Raw genomic sequence first — 20,143 nt, forward strand, 5'->3', positions numbered from 1 at the left:
TATCCCTTCAGAAATTCTTGTGGGGATTCCTTCAGAAATTCAACCTGTGTAGCAACAAGTACTTCTGGGGATTCCTTCTGGGGATTCCTTCTGGGGATTATTTCGGGAATTCCGAAGATTCCTCCAGAAACTCTTTGTGGAGTTCCTCCTGAAAATCCTGGGTACAAAAAGAAAAAAAAAACTTGTGGGGAGCTCTTTATTTTTCCTCTTTATTATTCCAAACAATTCATGTAGGGATTCTTCCAGAATTTTTCCAGTAAGTCCATCTGTGGATTCCTCCAGCAACTTCATCTGTCGAGTATTTTAAGAATGTTATCTAGAAATTCTATCAGAAATTACTGCTGGGGTCTGGAGAGATCCAGAAATTCTTTCTAGGGATTCCTTCAGAAATTGCTACTTGGTATTCTTTTAGAAATTTCTCCAGTTATATCTTTAAAACATGGAAAGACACAAAACGTCGAATGCCCGACGTTTTTGTCCCCAAACTATCTTCAGGCAACTTCTGAAGCTCCTGAAGGATTCTTGGAGGACATTCCAGAGGGTTCTTGTAAAAAAAAATCCGGGAGATTCCTTTAAAGTATTACTACGCAGTAATTCTATGAAGTGACGTAAGCGCCACTACAATTTCGATCGTTTCAGCTAACTGCAGAATTACGGCAGTCCAGAAATACTCCTAGAGAGAGGTATCTCAAAAAGAACTCCAGGAGGGTTCCACAAGAAACTGTTCCAGGATTTCTAGAAAAAAAATCCTAAGAATTCCAAATATGAACTTTTGAAGACTGCCAAGTAGGAACTCCTGCAGGATTTTTCGAAGAAGTTTCTGGAGAATTTCCCAACAACCCAAACTAAAAGATTTTCAGAATGAATTTCAGGAAGGTTCCCAGAAAGAACTTTTGAAAAATTTGAGATCGAACTGCAGGAGGATTTCCAGACGGAACTTTTGGAGGATCCCTGTAGGAAAGTTCCGGAGGATTCCCATAGAGGGCCTTTAGAAGATACCCTGCCGAAATTCCTGTTTGATGTCTAAAGACAATTCTGGAAGAAATCCACCAATAGCACTGGGAGGGATCCAATTCATGCATGAATACCGAAAGGCACTCCTGCAGGAATATTCAAAAGAACTCGTGCTGAAAGAGGAAACTCCTGGACGAGCTCCGGATGGAATCTCATAATAACTTTTTCCCAACAATAGAACTTCTTCAAGGTGAACCCCAGAAGGAACTCCTGAAGAAATCTCAGAATGAACTTCTTGAGGAATTCCAGTAAAAATGTTGGAGGAATACCCATAGAAACTTCTGGAGATACTCCCGGGGGATCCTTTGGACGACTTTCAAAACATCTGTATGAATCCTAAAACGGGATTCCTGGGAGGCATTCAAAAGGATCTCTGCCGTTTGCAGCATAGTTGTCTGATGTTGTTTAATGTTCCAAACTAGGAATAATAATCATAAACATTCATTCACTTCTCGGAAAATGTTTGGACTCCATGAAGTATAGTTAGGATATTTTGGGCATAATAGAAGGCGGGGTGAAACGTGTCGTTTCACCAAATTGCTTAAATGGTTGAAAGTGGTTATTTTAGGGGACTACTACGAAAGGCCGAGGACCTCTACAAGTAGGTGTCGAACACGATGTCCAACGTCATTTTGAAGTCCAAAATGGTGGCTTCCGGTTTTTAAAATTAGTGATTGCTCACTTCTAACTTTTCACTCCACAATGTTTCAAACTTCTCGCTCTTGATTTTTCATTTCTCTTTCCTCACCACTTACTACTCATTTTTGATTGTTCACTGCCCACTTCTCACACATTGATTTACACTTTTCGCTCCAGACTGATTCTCTTATATGCATTCTTTTTTCAATGCTCATGTATGCTTACTTATCACTCACTCCTCTTCCTTCACTTTTCACTGCTCATTCTTCCTTCCTCATTTCATCACATTTACACTTATCTTTTCGGTTTCTCACTTCTCACTAATCACTCCTTACTACTCACTTCTCACTGCTTTAAACTATTCAATGCTAAGCCCTCACTTCTCAATTATCGATCTTCACTGCTCACTCCTCACTTCACACAACGTACTTCTCACTCTTATCTTCTCATTCTTCACTTTCACTTATTCGTCCCTCATTTTTTACTGTCCGTTCATCATTAGTCACTCGTCGTTCCTTTTTTCTCATTTCTCACTCCTTCACTGCATATTCCTTACTGTTCGGCCCGAAATAGATGGAGAGGAGAACCACTGATTATGATCTCATAAGATCTCTTCAAATTACTTTCCTCCGGATTTGAAACTAATGAAAAGAGCAATAATAATCTCGCTTCTAGAGAACTAGAGAAACTAATCAGTTAGCTCCTGTACGTTGCCCACATCACTTGTGTTTCGGTCCGGTCGTAAAGTAAACTATAGTGCACAGATCGTGTAGTGTTCTTACTAATTACGAGAAGGTCAGTGGTCGAAGGCCGTTGGTCAACGACCTCAGAAGAACCCGGTCTGACCGGACATTCGCTGCAGTTCACTCAGTTAAGTTCGTGCCAGGATACTTACAGTACATTTCTCACTCTTTACTGCTACTGCATTTTTCACTTCTCACTATTCACTGCTCATTCCTTATTCTTTATTAATCACCTCTCATGGCTTCAAGCTCATTACTGTTTATTTTTCCCAGCGTACTGCTCATTCCTCACTTTACATTGCCTACTTTTCACTACTCATTTCTCTCTACTCACTTCTCAATCCACGCTAGGGTGGGGCTTATTTTGCAAAATTTATCGGGGGTATAATTTCGCAAGTAGGAAGTGATCTCAAAACAAGTGAGCTGTACAAGCCTTGATTTTCTAGATTAAATCAGTGATTCCAGAATACTAAAGGGCCAAATTTTACCTCGAAATTGCGATATCTTTACTAGTTTTTGAGATATTTGAAAAGCAAGTCCTGTTTTAGTATCGAACTCTTAACAATACTAAAATAAGAGTTAGCCCTTCAAAGCTCTAGAATCGCAGATGCAGTCTAGAAAAGTAATGTTTGAAGATTAATTCCAATTAATTTTAATTTGGGTCTTGCACAAATTCCACTTAAATCCTTTGCGGAACTCCTAAATATTCATCGAAATTACTCATTTTTGCACAGGTTACTAATTTTGATTAGATCACTTTCCACTTTGGAAATCGTATCACGGAGAGATTCCGTGGCCCATCCTACTCCACACTCTTTCACTGCATATTCCTTCTTACTTTACTTCATTATTCACTCCTTACTTTACTTCACTGTTCACTCTTTACTCTTCGCTTTTCACTTCTCACTGCCTCACACTTCTTGCTGTCTATTTCTCACTGCTTACTTCTTACTTCTCATTTTACGCTGCCTTTTTTCACTCCTCTCTTTCACTGCTCATTCCTCACTACTCACCACTACATTCCACTACTACACACTCTTCATTGCTCACTCTGGATTGCTCACATCTCACTGCTCACTCTTCGATTCTCTCTGCCTGACACTTCTCACTGCTTCATAATTCACTGCTCATCCCTCAATAATCACAGCTCACTCTCCACTTATCACGCCAGAGTTTTCGAACAAAACGTCAAAACGTCAAACGTCAAAAAGTAACGTTGGACCAAGCCTGGGACAACTATGCAGCACACGGCATGTCTCTTGATGGACAAAATCCATAGGGTAGGACGGGGCAAGATGGCCACCCGGGGCAAGATGAGCACCCCTCCGTTTTACTACTTTTATGATGAATTTTGCCCAAACAACTTCATAATCCGTTAGAATAATGTTCATCCTGTTTGTAAACCTGATAAAATGTGCTTCATAATGAACGAATTAAAAAATATCGTCAAATTAGCCAATAGCATGGATTTTTAGCATTTTCTTATAAGAAATCATCAGAATAAAATAAGGTTTTTATGTCAGAATCAAATTTTTACCATAATTCTGGTTATCAGCCACCATTACAAGTTTACTGCAAAGCATTTTAATTTACATTAGAAAATATTTTCTGAAAACAAACATTGAAATTTATGCAATTTTAGTTATTTACCTATAGTGGGGCAAGATGAGCACCCATTATTCCCCATCAGGGGAATATAGAAAATATTTTGAAATTATTGTAATCCACTCAATAGTGGCGGACATAGGTTTCCGTAACCTCTACAACTATTTGATTGCGTAAATTCCTAAAAATAAGCAACTTAATAATCGTTTATTGTTTTTCGGGTCATTTTGTAAAAAGTATTATAAAAACCGCATTTTTTTTTTCAATAATCGAAAAAATGATAATTTTAGAACGTGATACCATAGCTATAAACTAGGTTCACTATATCAATCACTGTATGGCCAATTTATTGTTAAAATATTGTGATTTTAATAAAATTCTCTTCTTGCCCCGTAGGGGTGCTCGTCTTGCCCCGTAGCATGTTCGAACTGATCATAAAACATCTTTTTTGTTTAGTCAAATAAATCATACTTATTGTGAATTTTGAACCCTCCCATGTTTATGGGTGATAGAAAACAAGATATAGAAAAGAACTACTTTGAAAAATTGTGTTAACTTTCAATAAACTCAACGTGATCCTTAGGGTGCTCATCTTGCCCCGCCCTACCCTAATGAGTTCTTTAAGGAATTCAAATTCCTGGTGGAACTTCTGAAGGATAACCAATAGATACAATAGATTGTAGAATGAACTTCTGAACTCCTGAGAAATCCTGAAGCTGTTTCATCAGGTATCTAAGCAAAAACTTGTCATGAAATATCAAAATATAATCAAGCGGAACCGTACACGATTATCTCTGGAGGAATCCCAGAAATGTTCTTGGGGAAATCTTCTAGGAGACATATAAAAGTATTTTCTAAAGGTACCCCTAAAACTCCCTAAAGGAAATCCTGAGGGAATCTCAAATTTGGGGTTAACGATGTTTTAGGCCGTCTCAGGGAATTTCAAGAGGTTTTTGGGGTTGTTTTGGAATATTTTGGAGAAGTGTTATGTAGAAGGTTTCAGAGATGTTTGAAAGCGTTGCAGGGGGTCTCAAGAGATTTTTATGGACGCATCAGGAGGTTTCAGGAGATATTTGTGAACGTCCCAGGGGCATTCAGGAAGTTTTAGAAACGTTTCGGGGAGTCTTAGGAACCGTTCCTGGACAATTTTATTGGAGTTGCAGTGTGTTTAAATGTTCTGCAGGGCCACGGAGCACCACAACTGCCTTAAAACTTTAATAAATCAATTGACTGAAAGTAATTTGAACGCCAATTCATGAAGCAAGTGCCCTAAAACCACTTAAAACGCTCTGAAATCTCAATAATCTCGCAAAATGCTTCTGGACCCCACTGAAAACCCCTGAAGCGCTCCCAATGCTCCTTAGAACATCCCGCCGACACGAATGCACCCTTCAGGTGTAAAGTGTCGTAAATACATTAACAAACAAACAACAACTTAGAACATCCCGAAACGCTCTGAGTCCCAAAAAAAGACACCTGAAATTCCTCAAAACATTTAAAATCTCCGTGGAACTGCCCAGAATGCTCTTGAAACCCCTCTGGAATCCTCCTGAAAACTCTTTAAAAGCTGTAAGGGTGTTAGGAGTTTTTAGCAAGATTTCAGAAGGGTTTTAAGAGCGTTTTATACGGTTCCACGAGGTTTTTAAGGCATTTTAAGTTCAAACGTCCCAAAACTCGCACAAAATATCAGATACATTACTAAACCTTCACTGAAATCCTCTAGTATTGCCCGAAAACCCTTGAAACGCTCCCGAAGCCTCTTAACTCTTTGGAGACGGAATTTTCACCTTTCTGGATGCAACCTTGCTGGTCTAGAACACGTTTGTGATGGTCGATTTGCTCGGCTGGGCACATATGACCCATCCGTCCCCAAAGGGTTAAACCACATGAAACGCTTCTGCCACCCCTTAAAACGCTTAGAGGACCCGCTGAGTTCCGTTGGAACCCCTAAAACGCTCCTGAACCCTCGCGTGGGTTGGAACCCCTAAAACGCTCTGAAGCGCTCGCGAAATTCCCGGAATGCTATGAGGCCCCTTAAAAACACCTGAAACCCCTCAAAACGCCTTTAAAACCTCCGAGGAACCGTCTGAAACGCTCTTGAAACCCCTCTGAAATCCTCCTGAAAACTCCTTTAAAGCTTCAAGGGTTTTAGGGGGTTTCAGGAGGATTTCACAAGGGTTTCAAGCGCGTTTTAAGCGGTTTCACGGTTTCTTAAGGCTTTTAGAGTTTGAACGTCCCGAAGCCCCCACAAATTCCTTGAAACATTACCAAAACCCCCATAAAACTCCCTAAACGCTCGTAATACCCCAAGGTACTCTTCGAAAAAACCCTTGAAACGCTCCCAAAGCCCCTTAAACCCCCTGGAAATCTCTAAAACGCTTCTGACACTCCTTAGAACGCTGCTGAATCTCCCCTGAGACCCTCTGAGCTTCCGTTGAAACCCCCAAAATGCGCTTGAAAACTCCTGAACACTCCTAATATCTATAAAACTCCTCTGGAACGTCACTAGGACCCCTTTTTTTCCTTCTAAACCATAGGGGGATAATCTGCTCAACAGACACCCTAACAGAAGGTTAGGGTAGTGTAGGTCTGACAGGCCGTCTTCTACAACAAAAGTAAAATCCAGGACTACTCTCTCCTCGTACCCACTAAACCATTCCTATGGTCGCCAAACCCTACGTCTCTCCGGAACCACCAAGAAGGTATTGCTTCAGAGAGGGGCTAGTGCACATCGCACCCACAAGGTTAGCTGCGTAGCCTGCAGCAACGAACATCGATGACTCGCTTTGGAGAGTCCATCACGATAGCATGCTGGCGCTTAGCCAGTTTCCTGAGTGGTCCTCGCCACTCCCTTTGTCCTCGGAAGGCGGGCAGAGTCAACCCCGCCCGCGTCCTACTGCTGAGCGGACATCAAGAACTGATGCCCACATGCAACCCGATCTGACCTGCCCGCAAAGGAAGGGTATCACTACCCTTCAGGCCCTATCAGATGCATCCGTAGGTTGCTGACGGCAGGGTCTCCACCTGCCCCGACCCATGCCGGGGACCCCTTTCCAACCGCGGGCTTGGATCCAACCCAGTAGACCGACGCCACGACAGCACCGCTACCGGGACTTCCTCTCCGCGGCCACTTAATCGCTGTAAGGGTCGATCTCGACCGCAGGGCACCGGTATGACCTACGAAGCCGACTCCGAACCCCTGGACCACCTCTTGTACTGCATCTGGACTAGCCATTCTCCGAGTCCACGCGCCACCTCCTCTGTAGCTCCCAGACGATGTGGGTAATAGCCGTTGAAACGGCGTTCCAGCCAAACTCATCCCTACACATCCTCTGGACCAAATTGTCCGGAGTTGTGTCCTCCCCGCATGTGGCAAGCATGCGGTCACGAATTGTGCGAAAACGCGGGCACACGAACAAAACGTGTTCCACCGTTTCCTCTAAACCATTGCACACTGGGCATTCGGGAGAATCCGCATGCCCGAAACGGTGTAGATACTGTCGGAAGCAACCATGACCTGTAAGGACCTGTGTCAGGTGGAATGTAACTTCCCCATGGCGCCTATTAATCCAACTATCTACCCTCGGTATCAACCTATGGATCCACCTTCCTTTGGTGGAACTGTCCCACGCGCGCTGCCATTTGACCATAGAGGCCATCCTGGCAGTCCTGCGTATGCCTCTTGTGCCGCGCATTTCGAAGCACTCCATGTCCTCACTGATTAGAATGCTGATAGGCACCATACCAGTAATGACGCAGAGAGCGTCGTGTTACACGCTACGGTACGCGCTCGCAATTCTCAGGCACATAAGCCTGTAAGTACTTTCCAGCTTCCGTCGGTAGCATTTAGTACTTAGCGCAGTGCCCCACGCCGGGCCGCCATACCTAAGTATGGACGTAGCAACACTAGCCAGAAGCTTGCGCTTACTGGCGTACACCGCAGAGCTATTGGACATCATCCGGGACAGTGCCGCAATAGCTGTGGAGGCTCTTTTACAGGCATAATCGACGTGGCTACCGAAGGTAAGCTTATCGACGATCATCACGCCCAAGTGTTTGACGGAGCGCTTTGACAGGATAGTACACTCTCCTACACTGATCTCCGTCTGCTGCTCCGAATTCAGGTTGTTAACAACCGTCTCCTCTGTCTTGTGGTGAGCCAGCTCCAGTTTCCTGGACCGCATCCACGCCTCCACAACCTTGATCGAGTGGTTGGTAGTCAACTTTACCTCCTCGATCGTTTCACCGTAGACTTCGAGCGTAATGTCGTCGGCAAACCCGACAATCACCACTCCCACTGGATACTCTAACCTCAACACCTCGTCGTACATGACATTCCATAACACCGGACCCAGGATGGAACCTTGCGGGACTCCTGAGGTTATGTGAAAGCACTTCCGACCCACCTCCGTGTCGTAGACTAGTACACGATTCTGAAAGTAACTTCCGAGAATCTTGTACAGGTACTCCGGTATCCCCAGACGCAAGAGCGCATCGGCAATAGCAGACCAGCTGGCGCTATTAAACGCATTCCTTACATCCAGAGTCACTACCGCGCAAAAGCGAATTCCCCTCCTCTTAGGCTCGAGTGTTTTCTCGGCGGTTTTTGTAACCGACAAGATAGCGTCTACGGTGGACCTCCCCTTCCGGAAGCCGTACTGGTTACTCGAAAGACCATTTTCGCCCTCGGTGAACCGCAACATTCTATTGAGGATGATCTTTTCGAGCACCTTCCCCGCCGTGTCAATCAAGCATATTGGTCTATATGCCGACGGGTCTCCGGGTGGTTTCCCCGCCTTTGGTAATAGTACCAGGCTCTACCTCTTCCAAGCTTCTGGGAAAACTCCCTCGTCCAGGCATTTCTGCATAGCAGACCTGAACATCTCGGGAGCCTCTGCAATAGCTACTTTTAAGGCCAGGTTCGGAACTCCGTCCGGACCTGGGGCCTTACCTACGCTAAGGGACTTAGCTATCCCCGCAAGTTCCACATCGGCGACCCTCTCCTCATCGCCAGCCCCAGTCCCCGGCTGTCCTACGAAAGGAGGCCAAGGACTAGGATCATGACGCGGAAAAAGTCCTCCAATGATCCCCTCCAACATCTCTGGAGATTGCTCTGTAGGAGCCATCACACCTCTCGTCTTGGCCATAACGATCCTGTAGGCGTCACCCCACGGGTTCGTATTGGCACTCTGACAGAGACCCTCAAAGCAGGCCTTTTTGCTTGCTCTTATCTCGGTCTTGAGCGCGGCTTTTGCAGCGGCGAACACCACCCGCCGTTCGTTTCGCTCTTCCTCTGATCGTGCTCGCTGCATCCGCCGCCTAGCCCGTAGGCAGGCGCGGCGCAGGTCCGCAATCGCGTCGGTCCACCAGTAAGCCGGTGGCCTCCCATTTCTAGGGTGGACTCGTCTAGGCATGGTCGCATCACACGCACGTGAGAGCACCGCTACCAGCTCATCGCCGTCTAAACCGATTAAGCTTCGCTCACGGCGGAGCGCTTCCCTAAATACCTCTTCGTCGAAGTATGATGTCTTCCACCTACGAGGGCTTGGCCTTGGCCTAGCCGCCTCTTCTTCTATCCGCTGTCTGCTGTTGTTGTAGTCGATACTGTAGCGAACCGCCAGGTGGTCGCTGTGAGTGTAGCCATCATCTACTCTCCAGTTCGAACTACTTGTTAGGCCAGGACTACAAAAGGTCACGTCAATAATTGACTCCGCTCCGTTTCGACTAAAGGTACTCTTGGTACCGACATTAGCCAAGTCGACATCTAAGATGGCCAGTGTTTCTAGCAGGATCTGACCCCGCTGGTTCGTGAAACGGCTTCCCCATTCCACAGCCCAGGCATTAAAGTCACCCGCTATTACCACCGGCCTTCGCCCTGTTAGCACGGTCGTTAATCGGTCCAGCATTTGCGTGAACTGCTCGATCGGCCACCGCGGAGGCGCATAACAGCTGCAGAAGAAGACCCCGTTTACTTTGGCGACCACGAAGCCCTCATAGGTAGTAGACACCAACTCCTGAACGGGGTATTTACCCGTCGTCCATATCGCCGCCATTTTTCTGGTCCCATCCGCGACCCAGTTGCCGTTGCCGGCGGGTACTCGGTATGGGTCCGATATGATGGCGATATCCGTCTCCCACTCAGAAACTGCCTGACAAAGCAGTTGCTGAGCCGCATCACAGTGGTTCAGGTTCAGCTGCGTTACCTGCACTGTGATTTGTTGTTCACTGCGGCTTTCTTGAAGGCCGGGCACCTTGGACTACCCATCGGATGTCTGTTGTTCGAGGATTTCCCGGTACAGATCATGCAGATGGGCGGACTCGTGCAGCTTTGGGCCTTATGACCTTCAGCGCCGCATCGCCTGCACAGTTTGCGCCTGTCGGGGCCTTTGCAGTCCCACGACTTGTGTCCTGGTTCCAGACACCTAAAGCAAACCTCTGGTGGCTCGTGGAATGTCAGAGGACATACGCACCAGCCCACCTTTATCCGTCCTACTTTAACGGACTTTTTAACGTCCGCCACAGGTAGCTGAACCAGAGCTATCTCATCTGTGTCCCTGCTGGCCCCTTCCGCAGCCTGACGGCTGTGGCGGCCACCTGAACATCGCACTGTTGCCGCAGTGCCGTGACGAGCTCTCCCGCTTCGGTGATCTCGTCTAGGTCTTTGACCTTCAGAGTCGCCTCATGCGTAAGAGCCCTCACCTCCACTCCATCACCAAGGACCTCTTCTGCCAGCCTCTTGTAGGCGGCGCCCTTGTGATCCTTCTCGCGCTTAAGCTCCAAGATCATTTCGCCCGTACAAGTACGTCTGATACTGCGTACGTCAGCTCCAAGACCCTCAAGCTTGGCGTCGCACCTCATCGCCTTCAAGACGTCCGAGTATTTCGACTGTTCAGTCTTGATGACGAGCGCGTCACCTTTCTCGCGCTTGGCACGTACCCTCCTGCGCCTTGGCTTGGCGTCCTGTTCTTCTACCGGCGGATTCTTCCTCTTCTTCTTCTTCCGCTCTACCTTTGTCCAAGGAGGGTCCTCTCCTTGGATCGCCCTGCTCTGTGGCTGCTGAGGGCCCACCAATGGTCGCAACCCCTTGTTCCCATCGTTCCGGGACGGGCCAGCCTTTTCAGGCCCACCCTTCCCAGCTTTCCGGGAACCCTGGCTGGGATCCGACTTTCCGGCATTATTACCGACTTTCGGGGTTATTATACGCCTGGCCTTGCAGGCGCCGCCAGACAGCTCCTCACCTGACGGCTGCCTCGCCCGCTTCTGCGAATGCTTGTCACGTTTGTCACGAGCATTCGCTTCCACTCTCTTCGGACTATCTGCGAAGGAGAAGGCCTCCGTTTGGGTGAACTTTGGCACTTTCTCATTTGCAGGCTCCGCTGCTGCAACAGTCAGCAACGCGAGTGCCGCGTGCTCCTGCTTGGCATCGTCGATCGACGCCCTAAGTCGAAGCAAGGCCGTTTTCAGGTCCTTGCTTATGTTCGACTTAGTGGACGCAAAGTCGATGATTTTGCCAAGCTGCTGCTCAGCCACCTCTATTGCGGACCGTCCTTTGGATTCTCGGTTGACGGCCCTCAACAACCACGCTCCGTCCATAACCTCCACCGGCTGGCTTGCCGGGAAGTGGACTGGAGCACCCACGCTTGAGCTGCGTACGCAACTCCCAGCGCCTATCTCCTCACTTCTCCTTGTCGGAGATCTCATCAACCCGCTTCTTGCGAAGGGGTTGATCCCACCACTACTTCCACCTAGATATTGATTTTGTTTATTTGACTTCATGATTAAATCCCACGAGTAGCACGGGAAAGAATGTCCACCACGCCAGAGCCCTGCATTTACGCGGTAAGGGACAGCTTACTGTGGGGGGTGCCCAGGTACCCCACAGGCTCCGTTAAAGATCGAGCATCTTTTTCGCCCCCTCGATCACTCATTCCTCAGCACGGGTCGCTTGACACCTTGAATTGGGGTTAGTAGTCCTATTCTTAGCCGGGGACTACGCGGGTGACTCGCAAGCGGGGGGGGGGGGGGTGCGTCAGGCCCCAGGACTTTCGTCCCTGCTGCCCAACACTAGGACCCCTTGAAATCCAGAAACCTTCTAAACGCTCCCGAAATACATTAAAATCCTCTGAAACCTTACAAAAATCCCTTGAAACGACCTCAAACCCTGTAAAGCTTTCCTGCAGCGCTCACCAAGCCCCTTTGAATACATTGAAAAGAGCTCTCAAACGAACACTGAAACACCTTTCAATGACTTGATAAGGGCCGTCAAACGACACCTTTGAAACGCGCCGAAATCTACCCAGAGTTCTACACCTTAAATCCCTCTGAATCCCTCTGAAAACCTCCGGACATCCAGGGGGTATCCTCTGAAACGCCCCTGAACAATATTGCGAGGAAATTTATTTGTTCTACAGGTCGTTAGGTTTTCAATCATATAGAAACTTTCACGCTCACAATGGTCTCCCACACAGGTACGCAACAAAGCACCAAAGCATGACGGGTACGATCGGACCGGTGACTTCACATCGCGTGCCAAGATTACCCAGGACCTGGAACAGATCATCAACGACGGGCTGTACAACTACGAGGAAGATCTGCTGATGCCCCACGGTGGAAACTACCGAGCCGTGAACCTAATCTCCCAGGAAGAGTTCGACAAGATCGTTCCGAAGCCGGCCAAAGTGGTCCAGGAGGCACCTCCTCCGCCACCTCCGTCGACCTTCGTGGAACCTTCGGAACTGCTGAACGAAAGCACACTGAGTGCAGCCCATCGGCACAAGGCGCGCTTCTTCGCCGTCAACAAGGATGAGTTCGTCGATCCGATCACACCCCGGAAGCGCAAAACGAGGCATTTGAACAACCCCCCGGTGGAAAGTCACGTCGGTTGGGTGATGGACTCCGTCGAGCATCGGCCACGCACCACCAGTATGGGCAGCTCGGCCGGAACATCGCCCACGGCTTCCAGCTACGGATCACTGCCGCAGAGCTTGCCAACGTTCCAGCACCCGTCGCATTCGCTGCTGAAGGAGAACGGATTCACCCAGCAGGTCTACCACAAGTATCACAGCCGCTGCCTGAAGGAACGGAAACGCATGGGACCGGGCCAGTCGCAGGAGATGAACACCCTGTTCCGGTTTTGGTCATTCTTCCTGCGCGAGAACTTCAACAAAACCATGTACAGCGAGTTCCGCCAGATCGCCAACGAGGACGCCGCCGAAGGGTTCCGCTACGGGTTGGAGTGTCTGTTCCGGTTCTACTCGTACGGTCTGGAGAAGAAGTTCCGCCCGCAGCTGTACGAGGACTTCCAGCAGGAAACGGTTAAGGATTATGAGAATGGTAAGGGGTTTGGAGATTTGTTTCGAATATCAGTGAAATTAGAGCGAACTTTCTTTTGGAATTCGCAGGTCAACTCTACGGCTTGGAGAAATTCTGGGCCTTCCTCAAGTACTACAAGAACGCCACCAAATTGTCAGTGGACCCGAAGCTGAAGGAATATCTGGACAAGTTCAAGTCGATCGAAGACTTCCGCGTGCTGGAACCGCAAATTAACGAGATGCTGGAGGGTGTCGGCAAGCTGAAGTCATCGCCCTCGAAGCGACGGCCCCGCAGTGTGTCGGAAAGCGAAGGTTTTACGGTGGTGGCCGGTCCGAGCCATGCCAAGCGTGCTGCCCATCATGGCGGTGGGGGAGCAAGTAGCAGTGGAGCCGGTTCATCCGGAGGATATTCCTCCGGAGGGGGCAGCGCCAGTAGCAGTTACCAGCACTACTACTACAGTCGCAAAAGGTGGGGGTTCTGGGGTCTGACCGAATTTCAGTGTTGCCATATTATTAACGGTTTGTTTTTGCTCTACAGATGTGATTCAGCTGGTAACAGGTTTGTGGATGTGACCAACCGACCGGGACCATCTCGCGTTCGAACGGGATCTTTCGGTGATGGTGCCGCCAAGGTGGTTGGAAGCCGCCCCCGAAGCGGTTCGACTGGCAACAAGGTGGTGCGAATGGCACCGAACGAGAGGTTCTCACTTAATCGACCATCCGGATCCGGTGGTAAGCATCATCCTCACCATCAGCAGCAACAGCAAAAGCCTCAAAGCAGTACGAAACCTACGACCGAAAATGCTCCAGCTGCTTCGGCGTCTACTTCCGGTAACAGTGCTGCCGCTGCGCCGTCATCGACGGCAGCGGCGTCTGCATCATCCTCAGCGGCTGCGGCAAAGACTTCATCATCTGCGAGCGAGAAGGCTTCGTAAGGCAAGCAATATGGCGGGGTGGGTGCTCTTTCGAAGCGAGGGAGGGAACAGAGCGGGGTGCCTCGCAAAACTTCCGTTCAAAGGAAGCACGGAGGCACACTGCGCGAACCGCAGCAGGTCATGGTTCAAGCAAGCCAGAAGTACACGGTCACACACATTTACACACATACACGCTGAGGAACTGTGTGAAGAAATGGTTTGTGTTGCTTAGTTTACACCGCCTACTATGAAATCGTTGTCATATCGCGTATATGTTTGCTCTTCTTATATATTTTACATGATGGAGAATTGATCGCTACGTAGACATTTTTGATATCTTTCTTTTTTTCTTTCTTTTCGTTTTCCACTTTTTTCGACTTGAAAAACGAATCTGAATCATGGGTACGTCGAAACTTTTGGAACCGGTAACTCAATTGGGGTCGTCGAAAAATCAAAAAAAATCAAATCAAGCACTACATTAATCTTAGGAGAGAGAGAGAGAGAAGGGACCGCTGCAGAGTGTACATAAAGATGATAGTTTTCTATTTTGATTTGGCAGACTAGAGTATTTTGCTTTTATGGGTCAGGCGTCATCATTCAACAATCTCGATACCTGATGTTAGGCGTGCCCTGGAAACGAAACAGAAAATAAAAATCCAAGAGTATATTTACTGCCAACCTATTGCGTCTCTTATTAGGGTTTAGCTGAAAATCGAACGAGTCATGGCTGTTTTAGCTGTCGCATCATTTTATGGAGTTTTATTTACGGTTAACGTGTAGAGGAATAAGTGTAGAGTGAATTCAAATTCTTGAACGCCAGTTGGCAGATTTTTCCAAATACGGCCTTTGCAGAACAAACAATCGGTTCGCACCAGTGTTCGCAATTATATTTTATAACAGATGGTTGATCCATGTTTTAAGAACTTGCATACTTTTTGTTTCACTCACTGACGCATGAACTGCCCGCACTTTCCAGGAAAACAAGTTGCAGGGACTCCAATTGTATAGGGAACTCCTCATCTACCGAATTTTCTCAGGGAATTGCTCCCAAAAATCTTACAGTAGATTGCTCTCGAAATCGTCCAGGAGATTCCTCCTGAAGATTTCATTATGTGTTTCTCTAGAAACTGCGTTCCTGTCGGGACAGTTAATTTGAGGAATTAGTTCAAAACCTCATTGTAACATTCCTTAAGAGATATTTTCCGAAGATTACTCCAGATATTCCTCCTAAAGTTTTCTTCGGAATCTTCTTCCAATAATTCATACCGGGGTTTCTTCCAGAAATTTAATCTCCAGGATTCCTAGGTTTATCTTTCCAAGATTCTTACATGAATTCCACCTGGGATTCCTGCAGGAACTTCTTCCGGATTTCGTCAAGGAATTCTTCCAACATTCCGCTAAGAGGTCCTTCAGGGATTCCTCCATAAATGCCTTCAGACATTTCTCTACAAGATCCTTCAAGGATTCCTCCAGGTTTCTCTAACCACTGTTTCCGAGGATGCCGCCAGCAATTCCTGCAAGAGATTCTGCAAGCAATCCCTTGCCCAGATTCCGTCAGTAATGTTTTCCGGAGACCTTCAGAAATTCCCCAAAGGGAGACCTTCCAGAAAATCCTTTCGGAAATTACTGTAGGAGTTCATTGAAGAGGTTTCCCTAAAATTTTCCGGTAATATCCTCCAATGATGGCTCCAAGAATTTTCAGTAATTTCTTCCGGGGATTCATCCAGTAATTCTTGTGTTCATTCTACGAATGGAGTAACGTAACGCAGCTCGACTCGGATATCAAGGCGAGAAGTCTCGACTCGAATGAGGTGACTCGTCGTGTAAATCAAATGAAGAGTCACCTCATGCGAGACGAGAATTCTCCCCTCGAGATAGGAGTCGAGCTGCGTCACATCACTCCATTCGTAGAATGAGCATATCTTTCTGAGGAATGTTTTTGGAATTCCTTCCGGAGATCCCTCCAAGCAATGCTGCTCATTCTGCGAACGGAGTGACGTGACGCAGCTCGACTCGAATTCCGAGGTGAGAAACCTCGACTCGAATGAGGGGATTTGCCGTGCAAATCAAATGGAGAGTCACCTCATTCGTGTCGTGATTTTTTTGCTTGGTATGCAAGTCAAGCTGCGTCACGTCACTTCATTCGTAGAATAAGCACATTTTTCTGAGGAATATTTTAGGAATTTCTTCCGGAGATTCCTTTAGACATTTTGTTCGAAGATTTTAATAGGAATTCTTTCTGGGATTTCGGAAATTTTATCGGAGGATGATACGAGGAATTTCTGCTTTCGATTTCTAGAGGAATTTCGTCATGGGGAACGCTCCCCGAAACCAATTTCTGAAGAAGTTCCTAGAAAAATCAGCAGAAGAAATTCCTGGAGGCAACCAAAGCATTGCAAGAGCTTCTGCCGGTGTCCGCTTGAACTCCAGTAATAAGAACATCATGTTTCTGATTGCAAATATTGGTAGCGAACTGCAAGATTCCAATTAGAATAATCCGGATTCTAGTGGTGATTCGGGCAATAACAGCCTGGAGCTATTGGCTCCATAACACCAATGGTGGTGTTTCTAAAACCAAAACAAGTTGAATTTTGTTATTCTTTAAATTTGGAGTAGGAGAACCGATGCGTACGCCCAGGAGTTTGAGAGATTTACAGAAGGAATTCCTGCAGGAATCCCAGATCCCAGAGATGAAGGAATCTAGGAAAGAATTCCTTTTGGAAAAATCGCAGATGGAACTCCTGGATAAATCCCTGAAACTCCTGTTGGAATAATCCCAAAGAAATTCATCGGTACGAATTCGATAAGGAATTCCTGCTTGATCTGTTCCAGAGTAAACTGCTGAAGAAGTTCCAAAACGAATTCCTTCTGGGGGAATACCAAAAGTAATATATACTGGAGGAAATACAAACAGGTATTAGTGACGGAGGTAGCTACTGCAAGATATCCCAGAATAAACTTTTGCTGAAGAAATCTCAAAAGCAATTTCTGCTGGAGCAATCCCTAAATAAACTCCAGGAATATCAAAAGAAATTTCTATCGAAGGAATCTTCAAGCCTGTGCGATTACTCCGGCAGGCACTTCAGGACTCTCCAGGTTTTCTTCAGGAATTCCTTCTACAATATTTCTCTAAGCATTGCTTCCGAGGATGCCGCCAGGAATGCCTTCAAGAGGTTCCTGTGCCCATTCTACGAATGGAGCGACGTGACGCAGCTCGAATCGTACATTCGAATGAGGTGACTCTCCATTTTATTTACACGGTGAGTCACTTCGTTCGAGTCGAAATTTCTCACCTCGATATGCAAACTAAGCTGGGTCACGTCACTCCACTCGTAGGGTAGGCACATCTGTCAGGAGACACCGGAGATTTCGTCAGGAATGCTCCACGGAGACCTTAAGGAATTCCTTCCGGGGATTACTCCAGGAATTTATTCTAGAGGATCTCCCACTATTTTCCGGAATTTTTCTTCGAAGATTTTTTCATAAATTGCGGAGATTTCTCCATTAATTCCTTCTAGGGATGCATCCAAAGACTTCTTCCGGCGATTCCTTCCGGAGCATCTAGTGTAGATTTCTTTGTTCAGGGGACTCATCCAGATATTCTTTCAGCGGACTATTTTGGGAACTCATGCAGAAGATTCCTCCAGTTATTTTATCCGGAGATTGCTTTGGAACTTCCTTCTGGGATTACTTCAAAAGTTGTGTCGAAAGATCAACTAGGAATTCCTTCAGGTAATTCCCAGAAGAATTACTTCGGAAAGAATTAATCTCCGGACGGTATTCTGAATGAATCCTAAAAAGCAGTTCTTAGAGTATATTCCAGAAGAAATTCATGGAAAGAATTCTTCCAGCAATTTCCTTCGAGGATCCCTCCAGGAATACCGCGATCTCTGAAGATGCCATAGAAGAATTTCGTTTCTGGAGATGGAAAGCATGGGGAAATCTCTGAAACAATCCTATCCTGTTGGGAGAATCGCAGATGAAACTTCTCGAGATATTCCAAAAGGCATTTCTGCAGGCGGAATTCCTGAATGAATTGTTCTTATCTTGTTCCAAATCGACACAGAAATGAAACAACAAGCGAGCTCTAAAAAATGAATCAGCCATTACAGAGCTTAGATCGGGTCTGTCATTTGGCATAAAGGACAAAAGGCATAATAATCGGTGGCATAATGGCCGTTTGGCATAAAAAAAACTTCGTATTTTGGTTATACCAAAATGACCTTATGTCAAATGTACCGCTCTCGTTTAGAACACTGCACTGGTGTGAGCCGATTTTTTTTTGCGCTGATCCAAAATTTAATTCAAAAATATTTTTCAGGAGCCGGACATTTGTCATAACGTTATTTGGCATAAGGTCACTTGGCATAAAAGTATTTGACAAAAGTCATTTCGCATAACGAACATTTGGTATAATCGAAGTGCTTTTCATGTTTTGGACCACTCTATTGAACAGTTGTGATGATAAATTCTTCTCGGCATTAACCGTAATTGGAACTCCGTATTCCGTGGTCTGTGTTTGAATTTATATATGCGTTTGTCCCGTTTTTATTCGAATTCTTTCACACACATATTATCGGTGATTGAAACAAACATGTTACAAACAAAACAAAAAACTAGTAATCGCAGAAATAAAGTTCTTATACAAAACACTCACAAAACCATATACAAACAACACAAGTACACACACACACACTATTACCCAACCAACCATATTAAACTGTAGATGCGACGATGCGTGGCCGCATTTCAAGGTTTTCGATCGGAGACGCACTTTTGTTTTCGAAAACGTTGATGCCTCCCAGTCAGTAAGTGATACCTCTATCCAAACGAAAGCAAACCAGTGAACACAAAACTTTCCTTTTTGTGCTGAAACACTATAATTGAATACTTTCCTCTTTCCGAACGGATAATTGCCTTAAGTTTCAAAGAGAGTTGCTTGTTACATAGAACTATTGGGGTAGCCATCCCCCACCGCTTAAGGGTCCTCCCACAAGTTGGTAAACCCTAAAGCAAAAAAAAATACCTTTTAGAGATGAAGATGGAAATAAGTATGCGTGTAAGCCTTACCGTCTTTTCTTTTCTAAATAAACGTGTAGTTTGAAGATATTTAGGCGTGATGGGAAGGAAGATTTTTTACGTCTTTCTTCCACCTTTTTTTTTTCTTTAGTAAGTTAACTAATTTTAAATGCAATTGTTTTCTTCTTTTTTGGGACTATATAGCAGTTATGAATGCAAAACAAGGAAAAAAAAACCTACAAACAAATACAAAAAAAGAATAACGCTACTGAGTATCACAGTACTATTTGCAAAGCGCTAGGGACAGATTGCGAACAAGAAGATCGTATAATATTGAAACGGAAAGCCGACAAAAAAAAATAAAAAAAATCATTCAGATAAAAAAGGTACATAAAAATTATAGTCATATACTGTAATTAATTGTGAATTCAAGAAAAAAATATAACTTGTAAATAATAAACTACTTATATATTCGGTAAAAATTAAAAATAATTTAATAAATTAAGGACACACAAAATTGTGCGTTTTTCCTGGGTGTTTTTGTCTGTATGCCGAATAAAACTTTCCTTGCCAGATGATCAACATAAAGGACTGCTAGGAGACTTCATGCAGCTACCCGAATTCATTACCAGAGATATCATTTATCTTTTGCTAAATTACCAAGCCACAGCTGATCCAGTAAAGTACAGACCAATGCCGTGCCTCTCGAGACTGTGAAAAGCGTCGGTAATAGCGACAAAGGTAGGTACAAGATGGGTGCAACAAGCTGCCCAACTACGCCATGATCCGACTGGACCGCTAGCACTCCAGTGGTGGCGGTGTTGAAATCCTCATCAGAAAGGGCATCCGGTACAATGTTCTTCCGCATCCACATACGAGAGTCAACGAAGCCATCGGT

General features: G+C 45.9%; 1 protein-coding gene across 1 annotated transcript in view; it reads left to right on the forward strand.

Annotated features, from left to right (window-relative positions):
• LOC109406399 (la-related protein 1) overlaps positions 1–19,767 on the forward strand; it is a 52,018-nt gene extending 32,251 nt beyond the window's left edge. Inside the window, exons 7-9 of the mRNA XM_062847312.1 lie at positions 12,470–13,334; positions 13,403–13,781; positions 13,851–19,767. Coding sequence (XP_062703296.1) covers positions 12,470–13,334; positions 13,403–13,781; positions 13,851–14,247 — 1,641 coding nt within the window. The 3' untranslated portion in view covers positions 14,248–19,767. The remainder of the gene's footprint in view (positions 1–12,469; positions 13,335–13,402; positions 13,782–13,850) is intronic.
• The last annotated feature ends 376 nt before the right edge of the window (positions 19,768–20,143 follow it).

The sequence above is a fragment of the Aedes albopictus genome, chromosome 1, assembly GCF_035046485.1.
Source record: "Aedes albopictus strain Foshan chromosome 1, AalbF5, whole genome shotgun sequence".
Lineage (NCBI taxonomy): Eukaryota > Metazoa > Arthropoda > Insecta > Diptera > Culicidae > Aedes > Aedes albopictus.